Below are 23,185 nucleotides of genomic sequence, written 5' to 3'. Positions count from 1 at the left end.
CTTTTTGTACTTCACCACCTCAGGTGATACTCTCTGTCAGTTTTGCAGTGCCCATTATCTGGCACCTAAGGCATTTCATTAGCATTTAAACGAGACTTAAGTGCCTGAGTAATTCAGAGATAGGTTGTATCTGCATGGCTAGCTGACTACTGCATTTAATTAATTTCCAGACTTCTTCCTTCCTTGTTAAGAGGGAAAAATGCAAGCTCTGTCTAAAATCTGGTGGTGGTAGGAAGAACAGGCAGGCCACAGTTCTAGCTGCTGTTGAGGTTTCTTGCTCAACTTACTATCTCTTATTTCACTATTCAGCTCTAATGAAAAGCTTTTTCTCAAAGAGGAGAATATTTGAAAAGTGACCAAGAATGGAGAGAACTTGAACTAATGAGTTGCCTCTATTTCTGTGCCCTGTCTCTGGAGGCAAAGGAAAACAGATTCATTTGTTATCACGCCGCAGAAAAGTGATGACGGACTTAAAGAGGAGACTGCCAGCTTTGAACTGGGAGTGGCACTGGCCTGGGTGCAGTGGGTGGGGATGGTGCAGATTGCATGAGGACTCCCCACGGGTGAAACCTGCTGCAATGCCAACCAGTAAAAGTCTCCCTGCAAGTTCTTCCTCAGTCATGGTGAGTTAACATAACAGTGTCTTGAGACGCTGCATGTGCAGATAGTTTGGGCAACCTACTCCACCAACAAGAAAAGCTGAAGGCTTTGGGAGAACTGAAGTGGAAAAGGATGTTTTTCACTTAAGTGGCAAAGTGCAAAATCAAGCATGGCCACAGGCTGTGTGCTCCGGTGAGCCGAAAGCAGATTGCTACCCAAGCAGTCAGCACAGGGCCCCCATGACCTTGGAAATGTCACGTGATTCACAATCGGGAGAGGGGTCCTGGAGCTTTTTCTACTCTAATAAATAAAACAGCATGAGAGTGACCTAAGGCCCTTGTGACACAATGAAAAATCCCTGTATTGGGGGAATTTTTACCTCCATGAATTAAAATCATGTGAGACAGTCTATGCATGTAATGGGGATTTTCAGTTTTGCCTGATTAGAGATATGTAATAGAAAAAGAGCAGACTAAAGAAGAGAGATTTCTGAAACAGTGGTTCAGCTACAGTAGAGTGGGGTTTAGATTCTTTTATTTTTGAGATACTGTTTGAGATGCATTTGTCCTAGTCATGGCAACTTAGAAGACACACAATGAGGTGGGACAATGCTAAAATACCCTTGTTATGGTTGATGTAACTAGAGTTCAGAGGACTGGACATGACCTGGTTTCATGCACACCCAGGCATCTAGGGCATGTGTCTCCTAACCCAGCATCACCTCCAGTCTGAGGGGTCCCACTCAGGTTAGCCTGTGAAATGGGCACAGCAGGGCCAAACACAGCCTCTCAGCTGAGCAGGTGACAAAGGGAGCAAGGGACAGTGCTTTTGGGCCAGGGGCGAATGGCGGGGCCATCCATTATGAGGACTGTGTATTGTGTTGGCTGGTGATAAATAGAATTTAAAGCTTCTTCCTGCACTCCTCCCCAGTAAATCCATGCTTGCAGAGGGGACTGAAATCCTTTGAATGGTACTACTAATGGTACTGTTAACCACATGCACGTTGTTTTCACAGCCGTTTTTACTTGTAATGATTTCTGATGCACATGAAGTACGGCAGGAACCTCAAGCCTCACCTAGCCGTGAGGTGCAGCTGAACACAACACAGAAGTGCTGTCACTTCATCTTCGCCCTGTTCCCACTTCTTGCAAAGCGGTGGCCGTGGCTGGCACTGGTAAGCCCAGCAGCATGCTCTCCCAGCCAGCTTGCCCTGCTTCAGGCTTGCAGATTGTCAAATGGACTGTCTCTGTGTTAAAGAAACAGTTGTATAAGATAATCTGATCAAGCATCAGCTTAGAACCTGTTTCAATTCTTGCACTCACTCCTACGGAGAGGCCATGCCAGAAACCCTCCTTTCCTCCTTGCTGGCAGATCCCCTCTAATTTCTCAGCTGAATTTATCCATGGCTACTCTATACCTGTTTGTTCTTGTGCCAGCGTTTTTTGTTAACTCGAACAGCTCTTCTGCCTCGCTGCTGTTCCCCACTTTGATTCACTCAGGAGGCGAGTACATCCCTGTCAGCCCTCACATTACTCCCCATTAAATAAACCAAACTGCCTCTTTCTGCAAGGTCTCCTGCTCTGCTGCAGGCTGCCCTAGCAGCTTCCCCCCTCTCTGCCCGGCATAGCAGCTCCTTCCCTCGGAGCAGGAGCTGGAGCGGCACACGGGATCAGCCCCTTCCCGCTCGCCCTTGCGTTTCACAGGTGCGCTTTGACCTATTTGTGTGTAAAGCAAAGCTGAGTGAAAGCGAGCGTTTTACTATCAAAACACCAAAACCCAATAAAAGTGGGGAACGGCGCCCCTGAGCCTTTCCGGCCCCTGCCCCGCTCTGCCGTCCCGTCCCATCCCGTGTCTGCCGGGCAGGGCTGGGCCGGGCCGGGCCAGGGGAGGAGCGGCGGGAGACGGAAGTGAAAACAAGACCGGGGGGACGGAGCTGCCGCCTCCCAGACGAGACGCGCTCCGGGTGTCCTCGCCGCTCCGCGCTGTGCCTCGCCGCCGGGTGAGTGACTGCCGGGGGCGGCAAAAAACAGGGTGGGGGGTGGGGAAAGGGAAAGGGGGGATCGAGCAAAAAGTCGGTCGGCTGGACGCGGTTTTTAAAGCTTCACGGTGCTTATTTTCTTTTCATTTTATTTTTGTGAGCGGGGGCGCGCAGTCGGTCGCGGCTGCGGAGCGCCCGGCGGGGATGCCCCTGGGCAGCGCCTCGGGGAGCCCGGGCTGCGGGACACCCGTGGGGCTCCTTGCCCTGAGCCGACCGTGCTGAGGTTCCCGTAGGGCTGCTCGGGCATGGGGCTCTGGTGTACCCCGGTCCCCGGGCTTTGTGGCACAGGTGGGGCTGCACGCTGGGGTGCCTCTGGAGTGCCTGGAACCGAGACCGAGACCGGGGCTGGCGTGGGGTGTCTGGTCCCCCCAGCCTGCGGTGGCCCTGAGGCAACTCGTCGCGGCGAATTGTGCAAAGGAGGTGCCGCGGAGTACAGGAGCTTGTGCTAGCGCTGCCCCTCAGCCCTTCCTCCGGCACAGCAATTTTTCCCGGGGGGGGCCGGAGAGCCCCGCTGGGCACTGCTGCGTCCCTGCTGCTCTGTGTCCTGGCCGGCAGTGGTGCAGGCCGGCGTTTCTGCCTGGATTTTGAAATTCACCCTTCCAGAAGTAGATCAACCGAACGTTTGATCATCTAAAGGAGAGTTGCACAATTTGACCCTTAGCTGGTGTGTTTTCACAATGCTCCCCACGTGAAGCGGGGTAGGTGGGTTGAAGTGTTTTCTCTTAGCTGTTGCTCTGACATATTTTAGGAAATTACTTAAATAAAACTTTGAATGGATTTTCTTCGTCTGCTGTTCCTTCCTGGTGTATCTGTAAGCCTAGAGATGCAGACATGTCAGAATTAAGGGGATGAGAAAGGAAAAATGAGTGATGCTGAGAGTGATGCACAGTATTTCAGCATGCAGTCTCCTATTTCTAGTTACCGCAAATGCAAAAGAACAGTATCCTTTCCAGTATAATTAAATTTCTTTTCTATGTCTGTAGTTGTAACTAGTTGTTTCTCAGTTTAAAACAAACAAGCAAACAAACGAGTGCTTTCGTTTCAGCTGACAAGTAAAGCCTTCTGCCTGTGCCGAACAACTGCATGTGTGCTGGTCACTAGATGTGGTTTGCTTTTCTGCAGTCTCATAGTTTACAGTGACCTGTCACTGCAGTGGATTTCATTTAAAGGTAGTGAAAAGTATTTGTATTCTTATGCAGAAAGAAATCTGTGACTAATTTAAATCTTCTTTTTACAGTAGTTCCTTGCACAGGGCAATTAAAAAACTTAGTTCTCACTTTAGTAGTGAGCAAGCCCCCTAAAAATCCTATCTCAAACTTGGTGGGGACTTTTCTTCCTCTTTAGCCACATGAGAGCTCAGTGGTGTGTTGAGTCAGTGCCTGGGGTCAGAGCTATCCCTTTGCTGGATGCTAGCTGGCAGGGGCAGGTTGGGAATGGCCCAGGTACACAGGCACCTCTGTTACAAGCTCCAAATTATGCTTCCTAATATGTATCTGGTACTGCCCAATGCCAGCAGCCCTGCTCTGGTTACCTGAGTGGCCGTCGATGTGAATCAAGTTCACTGTTTGATTTAGAACCAAGTCTGAGCAGTGTGGATTTCTGCTGCTATTGGAGGTGTACCCAGAAAGGTGTGTTATGGGTGGCTTTGTTGGGGAGTGACATCCCTGTGCCGGCGGGGGCTGTGCGACAGCCCTACTTTCGTGGTCCTTGAGGGTGGGCTGTGTTTGAGAAAAATCCACCACCTAGAAAAAACTGACACAGCTCCCCGCCCTGCAGTGTATGAACAGCTAAAACCGGGCTTTGAAGAGTTCGGTGGGGTTTGCAGCCAACTCGCTGCTGCTTGACTGAAGGTCCACCTTAAATGTCCCTATACGAGTATGGAATCTGGCTGTGCCCCGGTGTAGTCTTACACCAGCCCGCCCTGGTGTGCTCCTGCCTGGCTTCAACTATACAAAAATAGACGGCATCCACTACCTAAGATGTCATTGTAACATCGCTTATCTGAGGTGAAACTGAAGCCCTTATCTTTTGACGCTGAACAGCAATTAAGTGCCTCGCTTGCCTTTTAAAGGTAATTTGTCGCCCACATTTGTAGAGAGGGAGATGTATGGGTTTTGCTTAGCACTGAGTTGTGGCTGTGGATATTTTGCTTTAGTTCACAGCTTTCATTTGAGGGCTGGTTTTAATATCTGTTTTGTCTGTGACATTGTTCTACCACTTGAAGCTATGCTATAAAAATAAAAAACTCACAGGGATTTTATTTTCTTCTGATTAACTTCAAAGTTGGGATGCTTTGACATTGTTGTATTTAGAAATAAGCTTTGAGCTGATGACATGGCAGCATATGATATTAATTTTGTTAGAAATGAATATGCCAGTAGTGCTAATGCCTTCCATACTCGGGTTTAAGGGATATATCAGTTCATGCTTCTCTCAATATTGACTTTTTTTAAAGATGAGCTTTAATGTTGTGTGAGTTTTGCCACACACACTGTTTTGTTACTAAGAAGTAGTTGTCAAATATTTTGGCACTGTAAGTTCTCCAAGTCCATATTACCCGTTCCCTAGTTATGTTTCTTTCTAAGCTATGGAGGAAAACATGTGAGGAATAAAAGCACAATGACAGACCTGGTGTAGGGTTTTTGGCTGATTTTGGGGGAGGGGAATACAGCCAAAGAAAGAGAGGTTTCAAAATGGCAAACAGTACCTTTTGTTTTTATCGTCATTAAATTAAAACTCTAATCCTCTTCTGCAGGCATCAGTTCCTTGGATTTGGTCCTTGAATACTAAACATCATGAGCAACTACAGCGTGTCTTTGGTTGGGCCGGCTCCCTGGGGTTTCAGACTTCAAGGGGGCAAGGATTTCAATGTCCCTCTGTCTATTTCTCGAGTAAGTGCATTCAATTCTTTTCCTGTATGTGGGTATCTGTTATGCTGTGGCAAAACCACAACCTTCAGACAAAGCCATTAATTACAGAGACTGGGGCTCAACTTGCCCGGTGGCATGAAGGACTGTTGGGGGTCGGAGAAGGTGTTTGAGCTGGGAAAATAAAACTTTATTGTATAAAGGCTCCAAGAAAATTATCCTAAGAAGGACTGGTTCATTTGAAATGGTTGCTTTATCTGTACTTGTTTATGCAACAAACAAAAGAAACTACCCTTGAATTGCCTTCCCTGCTCCCATCCAGAAAACAGAGATGCAGAAGTTGGAGGCTGACAGGAAGCAAGCAATTTACTGTTCGGGGCTGAGGCTGTGGTGTTCAAGTGGGAAGCAGTGGGAAAAAAATCACTTTTATTACCCTTGTTTGTTCAGCAGCTCTTAGCTGCTTGAGGATCTTCTGTGTCTGTTGTTACAAATCCTACTCTTTGCAATAAAAAGGTACTTAAATGACAGTAGTTGTAAATAGCAGTTCATCAATATGTGCCTGAGTGAACGTGCCAGTTTCTCATGAGTGTTTTATAGAGTATGTGCTCTGAACTGGTATTCAAAGGATTTGAGGAACTAAGTCAAAACAAATATGATCCTTGTACCCAGGCACTGTCTAACTAGTTTTTTACTTTAAAACTGTGTTTTCAGGGAAGGCTTGTGTTTCAGTGTGGGCTGAGTTTCAAAGCCTTTCTCAGACGGCTGAAGCACTTTGCACGTAAAACATAGGGACAAACTTTACGGTATTGAGCTTCTTGGATTATTGGAAATCTCTGGGTGAAGAAACTGGCTTCTGATGGCTCTGTACCCTGGTGCCTTTAAATCTGAATTTGTGTACAAATGCCCCTTCTCTGTCAACAGCTCTCTTCCTCCTACATATTCGTGTAGTTTAGTGACAAAGATGAATTATTTTTTACACCTGTTGGGACTGCAGAATTGATACTACTCTGGTAGATGGAGCAGGTTTCTATTTGGGTTTATGCATCATGGCGATATTTTTAGCTAATCTTAACTAGCGATACAAACTCTGCCAGTTCATTTAGACTTGGCTTATCCTATCCACCCATGGATTATGTTGGTGAGGATAAAATACAGTTTGGCTCTGCAAAATTCTTTTCATATGGCTAAAATGGACTGGAGAGCTGCAGAAATGCCTCTGTACAGATGAGTACAGTTGATATCTGAGACAAAAAGTGGTTGAGAAGCAGTTTATTCCTGAATTCCAGGGACTTTCAAGCTAAACTGTAACTCGGTTTCTTGTTGAGTAGCTGTTACTCGTACACTAATGAGAAATTTGAACTGGGCATGCAGATAGCTCTCTTCTGATTTGATGGTAGAAGGGCTTTCATGACAAAGATTTGCAAAAGCATAGGACCTTGTCTGCACAGGGTCCTTGTGAGTGATGCTGACTAGAAATTAGGCACTACAGGCAGTAAGCCATACTAAACAACCAGTTTCAGGAAAGAATAATACTTTTTTGTAGAGGCCTCTGTTGTTCTGGAGATCTAGAGTGCAGTCCTGCTGTAAGGACTAAAAGAGGAAACATATGTTGAAATTAGCCTAGACTACAACTTTATTGCAGGAATCGAATATGCTGTTGCATGGAGTAGCCTGGGGGAATTGGCCTAAATAGCTACCTATAAAAGCCTCAGTTATGGGATTCCCGAATGACAAATGTCAGTGCCCACAAGAGCAGAACATAATGAAAGATGGGGACCAGTGTGGTTTTGGAACTTTAATTTGTGCACGGGTGGGGAAAGCACAGTATCTAATTCACTTACTATACCTCGGCACTGCTCTTCAGGTGAGCTGTTTCTTCCTACTCGCAGTTAAGCGTATGTAAGTATTAGACTGCCTGGTGCCTTTTTTATTTTATTTTTTTTTAACCCCACCTACTTTGGATCAAAAAAATGCTTACTTCTGGCATGCCAGTCCAGCTTTGGCCCGATAGCCGGAAGAATTCAACACCATGTTCCTGGTATGCTAGAACAGTGTGTACAATTCACCCCCCCCCAGCCCTTCTTTTCCTGATGTAGCATAAATTCCTTCCTGTATCCGAAGGCTGCTAATTAAATTATTTTAGCAAAACAGTAATGAGGCAGCAGAATTATGTTCCTTGGCAAAGAGGACTATTTGGTTTTGTTTTGTTTTTAATTTGTCCTCTAGATGCTGAAGATGAATCTGGCTGGGTTACTGAGGGCTAATTTCCTGCTTTAGTTTAAACTTTTGAAATTAAGTTTAAATAAAGTATAGTTTATGAAGCACAGATAATACACTGGTTTCTAAAGCTGTTTATCTGAAAAGTTAATCTCTTCCCTGATGATTTGAACAAATTAAGATCTCATGGTTCCTTGTAGAAAGTTTTCAGTAAGTTATTCCACTTTGTACAGAATGCAGTTTAAATGGGCGCATTCCTTGTTCCCTCTGTAAAGAAAAAGGAGCCTGTTTTGTGCTCTCAGATGAAATTCTTATGGTTGGCTAATGTGTGACAGGGTAACAGTAGTGCAAGGGTAGCAGTAACATTTGATTTTTCATAAGCTAGTATATTGCAGATTAGTTGCAACATCATAACCAATAGCAGCAGTTATTGCAGGGCTATGTCAGTCAATTGCTAGAGCTCTCTGCCTTCTTTGAAGTTATCTGTATACTTTAACAGCTGTGCACATTTCAAGGGAAGGGATACATGTGATGTTGGGGATATAGCCTTATAGTTAGTACAGTTTTATCAGTATAAGTGTATACTATGTATACACACAGTTACATGTACATATATGAAGTATATACAGTTAGTCTGTATATATCAGTACAACACAAGTGCAGGTGGTACTTGTTACGTATCTGGCTGGACTTCAACAGTGTGAAGCAGTATGGGAGCAGTGATGGGAGCGTGATGGACAATATGGCTCTCGTGAAAGAAGGGCTGGAGGGAAGGAAGTTGCTCTGAAAGTAATCAGGAATAAAGGGTGGGCTAAGGTTTATTAACAGCCAAGTGTTAAAGTGTCTCAGGCCACTGCAAGTGACTGTACTGTAGGGCTTCCAGGTAGTTAATTCTGAGGTGGTACTTGTATAAGGAGAGATTGCAAACTGTGAGCACTTAGCTCACAGTGAAGAAGGTAGAAATTACTAGAGCCAAGGTATGCAAACTTAGATTATTCTGAGTTGCTGCTCTCACTTTTTCCACATGGTGGTTTGTGTTAAAGAAGCAACTGTTCTCCTCATTCCTTAAAGACCTATGCTGTGATGCAAAAACAAAAACAAAAAAAAAAGGAAAACTAGAGCAGATAAGAACAAATTGCTGACATGCAAGGTTTATGATTTGCTAGCTGTAAAGTAACCATTGTAGGAAATGCTTAAGATTCAGACTTTTTCCCTGTAATATATGTAGTCATGTGAAATGACATTTGTCATAATGCAGTTGTTGTCACATGAATGAATGGATTGCTTCTGAATAACACAGATGGCTGAAAAGTCAGCTACTTAATAGACATCTTCACCTCTATCTGGTAGATTTGAGACATATTGTCCCAACACTGAGTGTTGGCTACACTGCAAGAATTACATCATGGGTCCTCCTTGTTTCTCAATTATTTTCAAACAAAATTTATTTCCAAGTTTCAGGATATTCTGCTAAACATCAGATGAGTTAAAAAAAGACTTTTGGTCATGATTGCCAATAATAGTGGATCTGGTGATATCCATGTAGATTTGTGGCCTGGGCTAAATCCCACTGACATGGAATATGTTCAGTTTGGGACTAATGTTGGTCTACACTTTACCTCCTAGATTTGTTTGCACAAGAGTTTATTCTCATTCAGTAGAAAAAAAAAAAAGAAATGCAGTTTTGGAAATAAGGTACTCTATACATACTACTAGGTAGGATTCTTGAAGTAGCTCTTGGGCTTGCTAAATATTGTATTTACAGAATTTGGGGTCTATGGTACCTACAACATGATCTGTGTTATTTAGGTGCAATGCAGTAGCTTTTAAAACTATCCGCACTTCATTATAGTTTGGATTAACATTATGGTTGCTTTAATTTTTTGGGACTTGGTTAGTTCCCAATGCTTAATTAACATAACCAGAATAAACTTAGTAAGCATGACTAGCATTAGAATTGTCAAAACTGCTGTCCTCTGAATATTGAAATAAATAGTGTTTAGTATTGGTGATGTATTCATTATGTTGGGATGATCTGTGAGAGGTTTGGATATTTGTTCCAAATGTGTCCTTGATATGTTTGTAGCTTATCAAAATTTTTGTGGTATAGTCTCTAAATGGAGCTTCTCTCTGTTTTATGGCAAAGTTTACCACTAGAAACAAGGAAATACTAAAACAAAGCTATAGTTTGAACAGTAAGGTAACCTATATGCAGTATACTTTCCCACCTAATGCAAATACCTAGGATTTTTTCTTGTATTTTTAAGTTACTTTCTTGTTGAATCTTCTAGCTATTCTCCTTCAAAACAGGCAGCTCTAGCTATTGTCCTTCAGAAGGTGTTTCTCTATTTGTCTTTCTCTTCCTGTAGGAATTAAATGGAATACGGTCATGTTGAAATGCTTGGCCTGACTGACAGCTCAGTTTTTCTACTGCAACTTCTTTCAGTGTGGTCCCTGCCCACCCTCCCCCCCGCCACTTCTTTCTGCTTCACTGGTCATTTGCTTCCTCAAAAAACCCAAAACAAACAACCACTACTCTCCCCCTTAGAAATAACCCCTTATTTTTGCATGCTTTCAATTTTCAATTATTTCAGCTGTTTCAGGTACGTTTTTCTGTGTTGAAGTTGCAATCTTATAGTTGATGGAAAACTCATCACAATAAATCTGTCAGCAAGCAGTACACCCATGGAGTAGGTGGAAGAGCAGCCCACCTTGAGATGAATTAGGAATAAAAGTACAACACATCAGCTGCTCAATATTCATCCCACATGAGCTTGCTGACATTCTTTATGCTGGTGTCAGGAGGTCACTAGCAGAGGAGTTGTCTCCTCTGCTTTCCCTCTTGCCCATGTACATACATGGTTACCCAGCAAGTTGTCCACATGGATGAAGCATCTGTGATTGGTTTTGCACTGTGGTTGCTTATTCAGGGGTTTGGCCACTGGCTTTCTTAATGTTTCCAAGCAAGCTGTTTAAAGTCATTAACATCTGTGAAAACAGTGAGAAGAGAATAAAGGAAAATGATGCTTTGAATGGACCTAGGGCATGTCAGCTTTGACTGACTAGAGTCTGAATCTCTTGCTCTTGTGTTTGTGTGAATTATGTGTCATTTCCAGTAAAATCAAGTTTTGTGTAAGTATGAAAAAAGTTATTATAGTGGGGGGCTGGGGAAATTGTCTTTCAAGCAGGCATGTGAAATAAGAGAGAAGCACTAGAACAACTGCTGGTCTGACCAGTGATAATTGTGTCAGTAACTTTCGCTTCGTCCTGGTAGCTACCGAGAACTACTAACTAAGCCCTAACTGGCAGCTGATGGCATTGCTATGCTGGTTTGGTTTATTACTGAGTTTGCACAAAATACAGCTGTATTTGTGATGGTCTGCACAAAATACAGCTGAAATCTTATTCCACTACAGCAACTGAGGTGGGTTGAGAGCCCGCTGAATTGCAGTGGTGCAGAGTCCAGTTAGAGGCCTGTAGTTAGCAGCGTTCCCTAGGGGTCAGTACTGGATCCAGTCCTGCTAAACTTATTCATCAGTGACCTGGATGAAAGGACAGAGTGTGCCTTCAGCAAGGTTGCTGATGATACAAAACTGGGAAGACTGTTTGATACCCTGAAGTGCTGTACTGCCGTTCAGTGAGACCTGGATAGGCTGGAGAGCTGGGCAGAAAGGAACCTAATGAAGTTTAGCAAAGGCAAATGAAGGGTCCTACATCTGGGGAAGAATAACCTCCTACACCAGCACAGGCTGGGGGCTGACCTGCTGGAAGGCAGCTCTGCAGAGAAGGACCTGGGGGTCTTGGTATACAACAACCTGTCCATGAGCCAGCTGTGTGTCCTTGTGGCTGAGGCGGCCAGTGGTGTCCTGGGGTGCATTAGGAAGAGGGAGACGATCCTGCTCCTCTACTCAGCCCTGGTGAGGCTGCATCTGGAGTATTGTGTCCAGTTCTGAGCTCCTTAGTACAAGAAAGATAAAGAACTACTGGAGAGAGTCCAATGAAGGGCTGTGAAGATGAGTAGGGGACTGGAACATCTCTTTTATAAGGAAAGTCTGGGAGAGCTGGACCTGTTCTGCCTGGAGAAGACATATTTTAAGGGCAGGTGTCAAGAGGATGGGTGTCAGACTCTTTTCAGGAGTGCCCAGGACAAGGAACAACTGGCACAAACTGAAACACAGGCAGGTCTATCTGAATGTCAGAAAAATCTTTACTTCAAGGGTGACAGAGCACTTAAACAGGCTGCCCAGAGAGGTTGTGGAGTCTCCATCTCAGGAAATATTCAAAACCCACCTGGACACAATCTTGTGCTACCTGCTGTAAGTGAACCTGCTGTAGTAGCAGGATTGAACTGGGATCTCCAGACATCCCTTCTAACCCCAACCATTCCGTAATTCTGTAACTTTGTGACACAGGGTCAGAGACACTGTCGGACGGCGCAGCACTTACCCATTGATGCTGCTCCTAGGGCAGCAAATGCTCTATTTTACTGGAGCTATTAGTGCTTATGAAATGAATGGGATTTGCCAAGACACCAAACAAGAAGTGTTATTCTGGTCTGTTTAATTCTGTTTACAAGATGTGGTTTACTGAAAAATACACTGAGAATGACAAATGAACTACCAGTGCCAAAGTTTGTATCCTCTCTGTATTTAGTCCTGAAGGAGCAGAGGTTTTTCTCTGGATAATTAAAAAGCTCCCAGCTGCACAAGTGGCTTAATATGAACAAGTGTTCTAAATGTCCTAAGAGTGATAGTTAGTGCTTTGGAGTTTGCAGAGTTGCCCGCAGGCAACAGTCTCCTTTAGAGAGCACCTCGGTTTAATTTGAAGGTGGAAAGAGAGATGAGTTGGTACGCATGTAATTTCCCGATTGCTTCTTTTCCCACTCCTGTTAAACCTCCTTGTGCTGAAAATTGGGAAAAGGGCTATGTTTCCCCATACCATTTGTTTTCCTTCCCCTGTATATTCTGCTATGCAGTTTAAAACAAGACAGACCAGCACTGGAGTGTGCTTGGGAAGAAGGGAGGGCGTGGGGAAGAGAAGGCGTAAGGAAAGTGTCTGCATCTTGTCTCTTTCTGACCTTATTTGTCAGACAGCCTCCTCAGACTGAGTAGGAAGCTAACTTTTTAAAAAATAGTTCCTCTACTGATGTCATTCCCGCAAAAGTGAAGCTGGCTGTACCAGGAGAAAAAGGAACCAAAGAGCTTGTAGCTGAGGGATATCTGATGTGATGTGTGAGCACATTCTTTTCACATTAAAAAATGCTGGTTCCTCTTTTTCCCCTTATAAGTGACAGTTTAGTTACAGTATGAGGAGTACAAGCTAAATATTTCATGATGGAAAAACTAAAGTATTTGTTTGCAAGATCCATTTCTCAAAGACAGATGTAGTGAAAAAATAAACTCTGATTAGATGTTCAGAGCAGATGCAAAATTGGCAGTCCTTCCAGAGGCCAAAAAGCAGGACCATTTATTGAATAGTAACTGCAAAAAAATTAGACATGTTTTCTTTGCAAGTATCTGGCCCTGGAGGCCTGACAGCTTCTGTCGACTTCCCCACCATTTGGAGATGCTATTTTTAGTGTAACTGTTTTTCTCATTATTCATTGGCCGATGGCTATCAAAAGGCATTGTGAGAAGAGACATAGTGTTGAAAGGTTTGTTTGTTTGGCTTTGGTATGAAGCCAGGAGATAACATTGTGGGATTTTTTTTTTTTTTTCAGTTTGTTTTGACTTTTTAAGAATAGATTTCTTGTTATCAATATAAGGGAAAGTGTGAGAGAAAACTGTCTCATATGCCTAAGGCAGTAGAAATATGGGAAAGGTGATATTCTTCCTGCCAGTGGTCATAAAGAATGAAAATTGAAGCTGAGATTTGTTTGAACAAATATGAGGAATAGAATCACTTAGGTTGGAAAAGACCTATAGGATCATCAAATCCAACTGTTAAGCCAGTACTGCCAAGTCCACCACTAAACCATGTAGATGTGTCCACATCTACATGTCTTTTAAATATCTCCAGGAATGGTGACTCAACTGCTTTCCTGGGCAGCCTCTTTCAGTGCTTGATAATCCCTTTGGTGAAGAAATTTTTCCTAATATCCAGTGTAAACCTCTCCTGGCGCAACTTGAGGCCATTTTCTCTTGTTCTATAGCTTGTTTGTTTGGAGAAGAAGCTGACCCTCATCTCACTACAGCCTCCTTTCAGGTACCTGTAGAGAGCAATAAGGTCCCCCTGAGCCTCCTTTCTCCAGGCTAAACAACCCCAGCTCCCTCAGCTGCTCCTCATAGGACTTGTGCTTCAGACCCTTCACCAGCTCTGTTGCCCTTCTCTGGACATGCTCTAGCACCTTAATATCTTTCTTGTAGTGAGGGGCCCAAAACTGAACACAGGACTCAAGATGTGGCCTCACCAATGATGAGTATGTGGGGGGATGAACCCTTCCCTAATCCTACTAGCCACATTATTCCTGATATAAGACAGGATGCCATTGGCCTTCTTGGCTACCTGGGCACACTACTGGCTCATATTCAGCTGCTGTTGACTAGCACCCCCAGGTCCCTTTCTGCCTGGCTGCTCTCCAGCCACTCTGTCCCTAGCCTGTAGCACTACATGGGATAGTTGTGACCCAAGTGTAGAACCCAGCACTTGACCTTGTTGAACCTCATACAGTTGACCTCAGCCCATTGTTCCATCAAGTATGTTTGCTTCTAGTGGTGGCTGTTACAAGAATAAAGACAAAAGGAAAGGAGGCCACTGCTAAGGCCAGTGTTACACGAGTCTTCGAATGACTCAAGTTTTCAGGCCAGTAACAGTACTGAAAATATGACAGAAGTACCTCTTCAGGTTCCCTTACTATACAAGGTCCCCAGACTGAGTTTGCAGAGAGATGTACTATCTTTTCTTAGAAGAGCTGACATGAGTTCCCTCCATCTCTTCCAGTTTATCTGCTTCATTCATCACTCACCTTTCAACACTGTCACTTAATGGGTGGTGTCCCCCACATGGTAGCTTTTCATCTTTTGTCACTTCAAGACACCAGTGCAGTTTTATGTAGTCTCTTGGGTATGCTGTCCCAAGTAGAGAGGTAAAAGGGGGACAAAATAGTATCCTATAAGTTGATGGCTGTATTGTGATGCACACTCTCAAAGCAGATTAGTAAGTGCTGCACCAATGGAATAAACTATACTTTACACCAAAACTACTGAATAAGCAGCCACAGAGCACAGAGACTTGTAGGCTAGAATAGTCCATAATATTTTTCCACTTTAGATTAGTTTTATAGTTACCGTCTCATTTTGAGTTAATCTTTCAATGGAAACTTCAGCTTAAACAGTTAAGCTTAGTAAAGTAAAAGCAAGAGATAGTTGAAAGTATTTTAACATATGAACTCTTGCAACTGCTGTCAGCTGTGGCTGTAGCAAAGCCCTAAAGTAAAATGTAATGCCTTGTGTGAAGTCCCATAGGCTAAAATGTGGATCTTGCCAGATCTCTAGTAGTCCTGTTGGAAAGGTCAAATGGTTTGCATGTTAACTGGATATGAAAGAAGTTTGACTTATCCTGGTCTATATTAAGGAATGACCTAACACAGTATCTAGTTTTTTCCCTAACAAGTAATAGAACAATGTGAAGAACTTACCACGGAAAGGCAACAGAAACTTTTATTTTGTGTTAATTATTTCATAGTTCTTTTGAAGGCATGACGAGTGATTTAGATCCTAAGCCTGGATTAATGTAGATTGTATCAATTTCAGAAGGGTAAACCTCCGTGTTTGCTAAGCTTCTGTATTTATGAATGTAATTAGATGATCTTTAGTTATTCTTACACCCAAAATTCTTTCAGGCTGTGGAGAAAATGATCAAAGTGTCTCTTTAAGTGTGGTGATGTATTGGTAGCAATACCATTTGAGATTTTTAAAACAGAATTCTGTAGGGCAAAGGCAAAATGCTGCAAACGTAAAAAATGCACAGTTAAAGATGCATTTTTGTTATTAAAAAAGATTATATCACCTTGATGGAAACTCTATAACATTTTGTTCAATAACCTTGAAAAAAAATCAAACAGACCAGCTTTGCTGTTTAAATGCTTCCTCTGCCAAGCAGAGCAGCTCAGTCTCAAAGTTTATAGTACATCTGCTATTAAAGTTTTTTCTTTACAATGTGTGTCTTATGTATGACAAGCCAGGTGTAGTTCTGAGTCCAATACTGCTGGTAAGCAAAACTTTTTGTTCTTTCCTGTGATGTAAGAGTTCAAAATTGATGGGGGGTATGGGTTTGTTTTGGTTTTCTTTTTTTTTGGTGGGGGTAATGTGTGTCTACTTTGACACTGATTTCTACCCCTTCTCTTTGTGGTTCTAGACATAGTATCGCATTGTGAAAGACATGGAGTGGTAGACTAATGGGATTGTTTGTCTTCAACTTGCTTGTGTATCTAAGCAATGCCTTCTGTGCTGCTCTTATTTTCTTTACTTAATGCCTAATGCCTTTACTTAGGGAAATGGAAGGCTTTTAAGGCTTTAAACAGTAGTAATCACTGGCTAAAGAAGGTTGTCAGAAGAAAACCTATGCTTGCATCTTCATGATGGAGCTTAAAGCCAGCTTTACAGATGGAACTCTTCCTCCATCATGCCCTAAGCCAGGACAGTAGGTGGGACTGGTGCAGCAGGGGTTCACTCAGCCCAACAGGCTTGGTGGCGGGAGCTGAGGCTGCTGTCACAGTGGTGAGGGCAGATACCTGGGGACAATACAGGCTAGAAGTGGTGAAGCCAGACTTGCTAGGACATGTCTGTCAGCATACTAAGCTGTGAAAACTGTCACTGAATGCTTATTAAATTACAGCTTTTGTCAGCTACGGATAGAGTCTGTTCTCTCCACTTTTCAGCTGTTGTATTTTGAGAACTGACCATAAGCAAAAGTCATTGTACCAGGGGTTTACATGAATCTCCTTTGAGAGCATATTCAATTTTTAAATTAAGTTAATTTGGTATTGTGCAATTGAGTGTAATCCTGTAAATGCTGAAAACCCAAGTCTTGGCACTGCAAAAACACTTGAGCAGAAGTGTAATTTTAGGCGTACAGGTTGTTTCCATAAGGTGACTCTTGCTTAAGGCTCGGCCTGTGTTGATGCACGTTACCTCTCAGCACCCTACAGTTTTTGGCCTTCAGACTGTTACCAGAAGGAAAGAAGCATTGACTTGCTTGGAGGAGACAACTGACCTTTCCCAGACAACTTTCAACTTTCTCTCAAAGATGTATTAGCCAGTGATTGACAGCCATAAGAGAACTGACTAGCGGAGAAATTTGTATGACATCCTGAGAGCTCAAACAGTAACAGACCTTTGACTGGCCAGTCAATCTTCACCGCTAAAACTCTAGGGCTAACATCAAGTGGTGTAGTAGCATTTGGAGATAAGGAGTCTTTGCATGTTAGGTGTGTGGCAGCTTTACTACTCCATGGTCTGGAAATGCTGTAGAGATTCTCCATCCTCTTCTCTCTCTTTGCAGTATGCAATTACTGCACTCTTAAGCTACAGCTTAGTACCTCAGACAAGGTCCTTTTCCTGTGTAGCTTGGTAAAACTATTGCTCCTGAACCACTTACTAAAATTATTGAGCTTATGAACAAAATATAGATGAGTAGGCTTTTTTGACTGAAAATAAATTTTGTGTATCTGTCTAGAAATGCAATTCGCCTTCAATGTGAAACCCAAAAGATGGTTTCCTTGAGGTGTGCAGTTAAAACTTGGAGACTTGAATTCTTGCAATATCTCTCTGGATGAAAGTATCACTATCCCTCTTATGTCAGAGGGAATGTGATACTCTCTAGCCAGTTGAATAGCTGCTCTGTGGGAGTATTTTCTTCCATTGACACATCTACACTTGAACTTTAAAGTGTAGAAACTGCTGATTATTAAAACTTCAAATTAAATTAATTTGTTTTGATACCTGACCTGATGAAAACTGCAGCAGTTGCAGTTGACAGCCCAGACCATTTTATAACTGTCTTGGATGGTGTGGGATGAAATAACTGGTAATTGCTCACAGGAAGCTCTGATTACAGTAGTCAAAGGAAGGATTTAGGGCAAACCAGTTGGTGTTGATGCTTTACTTTTTAACCTCCTACTGTTGCAGAAGGCTAAACTGCTGAGGTTTTCTCCCTCTGCTTCCTCCTTGCAAATGCAAGGCACACTTTTGGCATAGTGATGGAGACACATGGGTGTAAGTACACAATTTGGGATGCTGGTTGACATCAACTGGTTCTTGACCTCATCAACAGGATGGAGTGCCTCCAGTGCTTCTGGTAACTCTGAATGCCTCCTCTGTCACAACTGTATACATGTTTTTTTTATTGCATATCCTAATCTATGCCTGTTTGATTAGCTCAGTAATTCTCTCATTCCTACTTTCTGACTTCTGTTGCTCTCTTTAGTAAGGAACATATTCCCATGGTACAAAATGAGGTTTTGTAGAGATTCCTCTGTCCTGCTTTGCCCTGATGATGATTACCTAGTATAAGTCAGCCTCTATCCTCCAGCACAGACTCATTACCTTGAAAACTTGGAGAGGGGCTGCATATGGGGGAGAGGTGAGGCCTCATAAGAGGGAATCCCTCATGAAAAAAATATTATCCAGAATAAGGGGATAAACATGAGCTTTGTGGAATGGGTAACTGCTGTGCTTCAGGACAAGCATACCTCGAGAGGGGCAGCATGCAAATAGTTTAGACTTAAATGGAATGACATTCATGTAATATTAGTATCAATTCTAGGAAACATAGTGCGTAACAATGGGCATTACCAATTAGGAAATACCTCACTTCAGCATTTGAGATAGCTAACCACTCATATTGAATCATAGTTGGTTTTCTAGTGCCATTTTTTTGAGTTTCTGCCAAATAGGTTTGAATCTTTCAGTTTGTTGCCTGTTTTTCTTTTAGCAGAAAGAGGAAGGTAGTTTTGCAAGAACACAATTTGTACTGCCTTCAAGTTTTTGACCTTACTTTTCATAGCCTGAGAACCTCTCTCTAACTGCTGAAATAAGTCTGGCAGGAGGTTTTGCTGTTAGTTATTCAAGGGAAGTGCAGTTCAGGAACCATTATTACTTGTGGCATTAACAGAGTTTAGGATTCAAAAAGAATACGATAGGATAGGAATAAAAGGAATAATAAAAACTAGGTATCAAAAAACCATACCAAACTAAAAAACTAGTATGTTTGTCAGAGAGCTCCAAGTCACAAGTGGTAAGAGCTTTGGACTCTCTATAGCAGAGGGTGTAAACAGTTACAGGGATAGCTTGCCTCTGTTTTGAATTGCATTAGTACTGCACTGTAAGTCTGTAACCGTGCTTTTTCTTCCCATTTTTCCTTACTGTGCCAATCCTTGCCAGAGTGTAGTATGTCCTGGGTTTATTGTGCACAGCAGTGCGTTTCTGTTTAATCAGAAAAGCAGGGCTGTATGGCAGTTCTTGCCTTATTGGTACAGTTGCAGGAAAAGCTTCAGCATCAAGAAACGAGCTGTTCTTTTATGCTCTTTTGTGAGCACTTGGGTACCACTGGATTCCTGAACAACCATAGACATTGTTAGCAGCATATGCGTGCTCTGTGTTTCAAGCTCAAAAACAGTGCTAGCTTCTTCAGGGAAAATTCCGTGGCTGGCATTGCATATGAGGTGACAAAATGGATCTACAGGTGGCTTCTGGTCTTCAGTCTCAACTGACTCTACTATGTGTTTCAGTTTCTTGTTGCCCTGTGTGTGGGTCTGTCTTTCCAAGGCTGCTACAAGGTCCCTGCTGCTCTCTCAGGTTCATGGCAACACAAGCGGCTTTCTTCACTCAGCAGCTTCAGGCAATTTTGATTCATAAGAGCAGAGAGGGTTTAGGTTTCATGTGCCCATGAAGCTGTTACAATGTGATAATATTAAACTTTCTCTGCAAAGTAGCAACTTCATCAGGTTGGTCGCTGTTCATCAATAAATGGAGTCTTGAAGTGTTGGTTAAAAATCACACAGAAGATATCACTTTGGCCATCTTCTCATTCCTTTTCTTCATGCTGGGGAGAAGGGTAAAGGTTGAGTTGTTGTTGAAAGGCTTGAACTAAAATGGAGCCAAAATCTAAGTAATCAGTGGGGCCACACTGCTGCACAACAGAGCCAAGTTTGTTTTGCCAGTCATCCCATACGGAGGAAGGAACTGCTTTGAGATCTGCACTAGTAACCCCAGCTGGACATTACTCAGGACCACCCATGTCTGTCTTCAACCTCTTTTTGTCTTCCTGCATTCTGGAGTGATATTCCTAAAGCAGGCCTTCCAGGATCACTTCAGTCAAGATTATAGAAGGAACCCAGAATTACTCTTGCTGGTGCTGTTCTTGAGTAACTGTGGACTTTTGGGAGGGGACTGTTGTGGGGGGACTGCTTTTAAGCTCCCAGTCCTTTGCATTCATGTGCTTGTATCAAAATGTGAATTCAGTTTAAGTCACCGAAATAATCCTTCAGTGTTGCATTGAAGACTCAGGAAAAGTAAGTTGGAAAATCCAGCAAAACCTCAGAGTGTATCTTGGCATTAGAATTGTGAGATTAAAAAACACTCCTTATTTCTAGGGCCTGACTCATGGTTTTTGAATGTGTGAGGGTGGCAGTGCTAGCTGGTCAAGTAGCATTGTAAATATTTCAGGACTTTAGGGCACAGAGCTGGGCCAAATATTTTTCTCATGTTTGGTTTTTTTTCCTAATTCCCAAAACAAATTTTTACAGATCTCTTATAATCTGGGTTGTGTGTGTAATTAAACAGACAACATGTCAAATCTCCAAGTTTCTGAAAACGGTGCAGCAAATCCAAGTATTTAAATCAATTACATAGTGGCCAGAGTGTTGTTGACTGTCTAAAAGCTGTTTTACTGGGACATGGTGTATGCAGTTTCATGTAAATGTGGTAGAGGAAAGTGAATTACAGAGCAGCTGGCTTGCTAGAGATCTTCAGAAATAAACAGTATGTGGCATGTGTGGTAGAATTTGACAAAAATAAGTAGGGCACAGGGGCTGATTAATAACAGTGGCTCCAGTTTCTGGTGGCAGCATAGGTAAAGCAAAAGAGATGGTGGTGGTAGTGTGTGGAATAATTGAATAATTCTTCCTGCCTGCCAGGAAGCCCCTGGTGCCCTGAAACTCATTCAACCAATTCGTAAATGAATTATCCTCTGATGGGGACCCCTGGTGGTCTAGTGGTTAGGATGCAGCACTCTCACCACTGCGGCCCGGGTTCGATTCCCGGTCAGGGAAACTCCCCCGGGTAGATGGAGCTCGTTAGCCCTGTAAGGCCATCCATCTAAGAGAAGGTCACTCTAAAAACAAACCTACGTCCTGAGGACCTCATTGCCACTGTCCAAGCTCGCTCGGCCCCGGCAGATGAACCTTAGGATTAAAGGGTGGGCTCAGCTCAGCGCACACTGTGTCTCACCTAAAAAATCCACTGTGCAGGCTCGAAGGGTAATGACCTTTCCCAAATCTTCATTCGCGAAGACTGGCCATACATCCTCTGACAGATGGCACTCTGGGGGAAGTATATTTCTATTAGTTTTTACGAGGCATTGCAAGTTGCAGTGGGCCCAGAACATTAAAGGATGGAGAAGTGGGGATGTGGTGGGAATTTCCTGCTCAGGACTTTATTGAACACTGGGATGTGGGGTGCTGCAGGCAAGGAGCCAGCATGTCACCTGCCATGCCGTGGGGTTACTTCTGGCAGTGTGGGGAGGAGTGGGCAGCTGGGAGCATTGCCCTTGTGAATTTCTTGGATGTGACTCACCAGAAACACTGAACAAGGTCTCTCCATGCTTTAAAATCAAAACTGAACTGCTAATTTATCTTCTCCCATTGCTGAACATGCAGGTGTGAACAAGCTGCCCAGTACCCTGTTCAGCACAGTAGTGAAATAGTGAGGTTGAGACCGGTGTATGGAAAGGAGTGGGTAGTGGGCCTCTTCTGCCTGCAGTATATCCAGGTGAAAAAGATGAGAGGATGAATAGATACACTATTTCTGTAATTTGTCCATCATGATTGTGCTGAATCCAAACTTCCATGCTAAGTGGAGCAGGTCCTTCAGTGAAGAAATTTTTGAGTTTCCTTTATCTTTCAAGAATTCACAGAATCACAGAATGGGTCAGGTTGGAAGGGATTACAGTGGGGGATCTCGGCCAACCTCCATGCTCCAGCAGGGTCATCTCAGAGCACATGGTTCTTGAATATCTCCAATGAGGGAGACTCCACAACCTCCCTGGGTGATCTGTTTCAGTGCTCAGTCACCTGCACAGTAAACTCGTGACATCTCTTTTTGCAGAGAAGAAAGAATGATGCCTAGGATATGTACCTTCTGTCTCCATATGCTGTTGTTTAAAATGAGTAACTGAGAGCAGAACACAAGCTGTACTGTGTAAGCACAGTACTACACAGTTATCAGAGGGACATAATTTTGATTGGCCATCTGCATGTCTAATTCATTTACTTTTAAACTGGATTTCAGTGCAAGAAAGGGCTCTATATTGTAAGTTAAACTAGCTTTTGGATTTTTAACTAACAAGTTGTGGGGAAAAAATTAAATTCATACATTTCCCTTAAGAGAGACTCTAACCTTAATATCTTTCCCTTTCTTTATTTGGTTCACTCTTGATATACAGGAATATGGCAGTTGGCACAATGCCTCCTTTTTGAATTGTGCCATTTAGCATTGCTGGCAGCTGGATGTGTGCAGAAAGCTATATAGTGACAAATCTGTTTCTCATACCTTTTGTAGTCTGTTTTTCATCAGATAGAAAAATGTTAATACCCCCTGAACTTTCCTCCTTTGGCTCACCCTGACAGTAATTTACTTGAGCATTTCCTGTATATTGTCTCTGAGTATAGAGCTCATGCTTTCCATCTCTGCTGCATTACGGATCTCCACTGGCATGCTGCCTTGTCCCTAGGCTTCTTGGGGTACTTTCTGGGACACTCCAGACTTGCATGCTGCAGCAAATTTGGAATATGTGAATTTGTGGAAGGGAATTTATCCTAACCTGAAGTGAAACTTGAGAAAAATCATAGAATCATAGAGTGGATTGGGTTGCAAGGAATCTTAGAGATCATCTAGTTCCAACCCCCCTGCCATGGACAGGGACACCTTCCACTAGACCAGATTGCTCAGAGCTTCATCAAACCTGGTCTTCAACACTTCCAGAGATTGGGCAGCCCCAACTTCTCTGGACACCCTGTTCGAGTGTCTCGCCACTGTCACAGTGAAGAATTTTTTCCTAATTACTAATCTAAACCTACCTTTAATTTTAAATATTCTGGTCAAACAGAAGTCTGATTACAAAGAGTTACTGCTGAGAAAAGAAAAGCCTAGACAATCCTGTTTCTTCCACATGTTAAAATGTATTTTGATACTAGTAAATTAATATTTTCATAAGTGATAAATAGAACTTTGGTTTTCTAGAGAAT

The 23,185-nt window shown here is 43.0% G+C and overlaps 1 protein-coding gene across 9 annotated transcripts in view; it reads left to right on the top strand.

Moving 5' to 3' along the window:
• Positions 1–2,490: 2,490 nt before the first annotated feature.
• PDLIM5 (PDZ and LIM domain 5) overlaps positions 2,491–23,185 on the top strand; it is a 124,013-nt gene continuing 103,318 nt past the window's right edge. For 6 of the 9 annotated variants that reach the window (XM_032685399.1, XM_032685398.1, XM_032685397.1 and 3 more), the window contains exons 1-2: positions 4,602–4,709; positions 5,394–5,529. In XM_032685399.1, coding sequence (XP_032541290.1) covers positions 5,434–5,529 — 96 coding nt within the window. In that variant the 5' untranslated portion in view covers positions 4,602–4,709; positions 5,394–5,433. Of the gene's footprint in view, positions 2,600–3,696; positions 3,808–4,601; positions 4,710–5,393; positions 5,530–23,185 lie in introns of those variants that run through there. The other 3 variants (XM_032685395.1, XM_032685394.1, XM_032685401.1) reach the window with 3 other exon arrangements.

Source organism: Chiroxiphia lanceolata, chromosome 4 (genome assembly GCF_009829145.1).
Source record: "Chiroxiphia lanceolata isolate bChiLan1 chromosome 4, bChiLan1.pri, whole genome shotgun sequence".
Lineage (NCBI taxonomy): Eukaryota > Metazoa > Chordata > Aves > Passeriformes > Pipridae > Chiroxiphia > Chiroxiphia lanceolata.
This window is presented reverse-complemented; position numbering and strand designations above follow the sequence as displayed.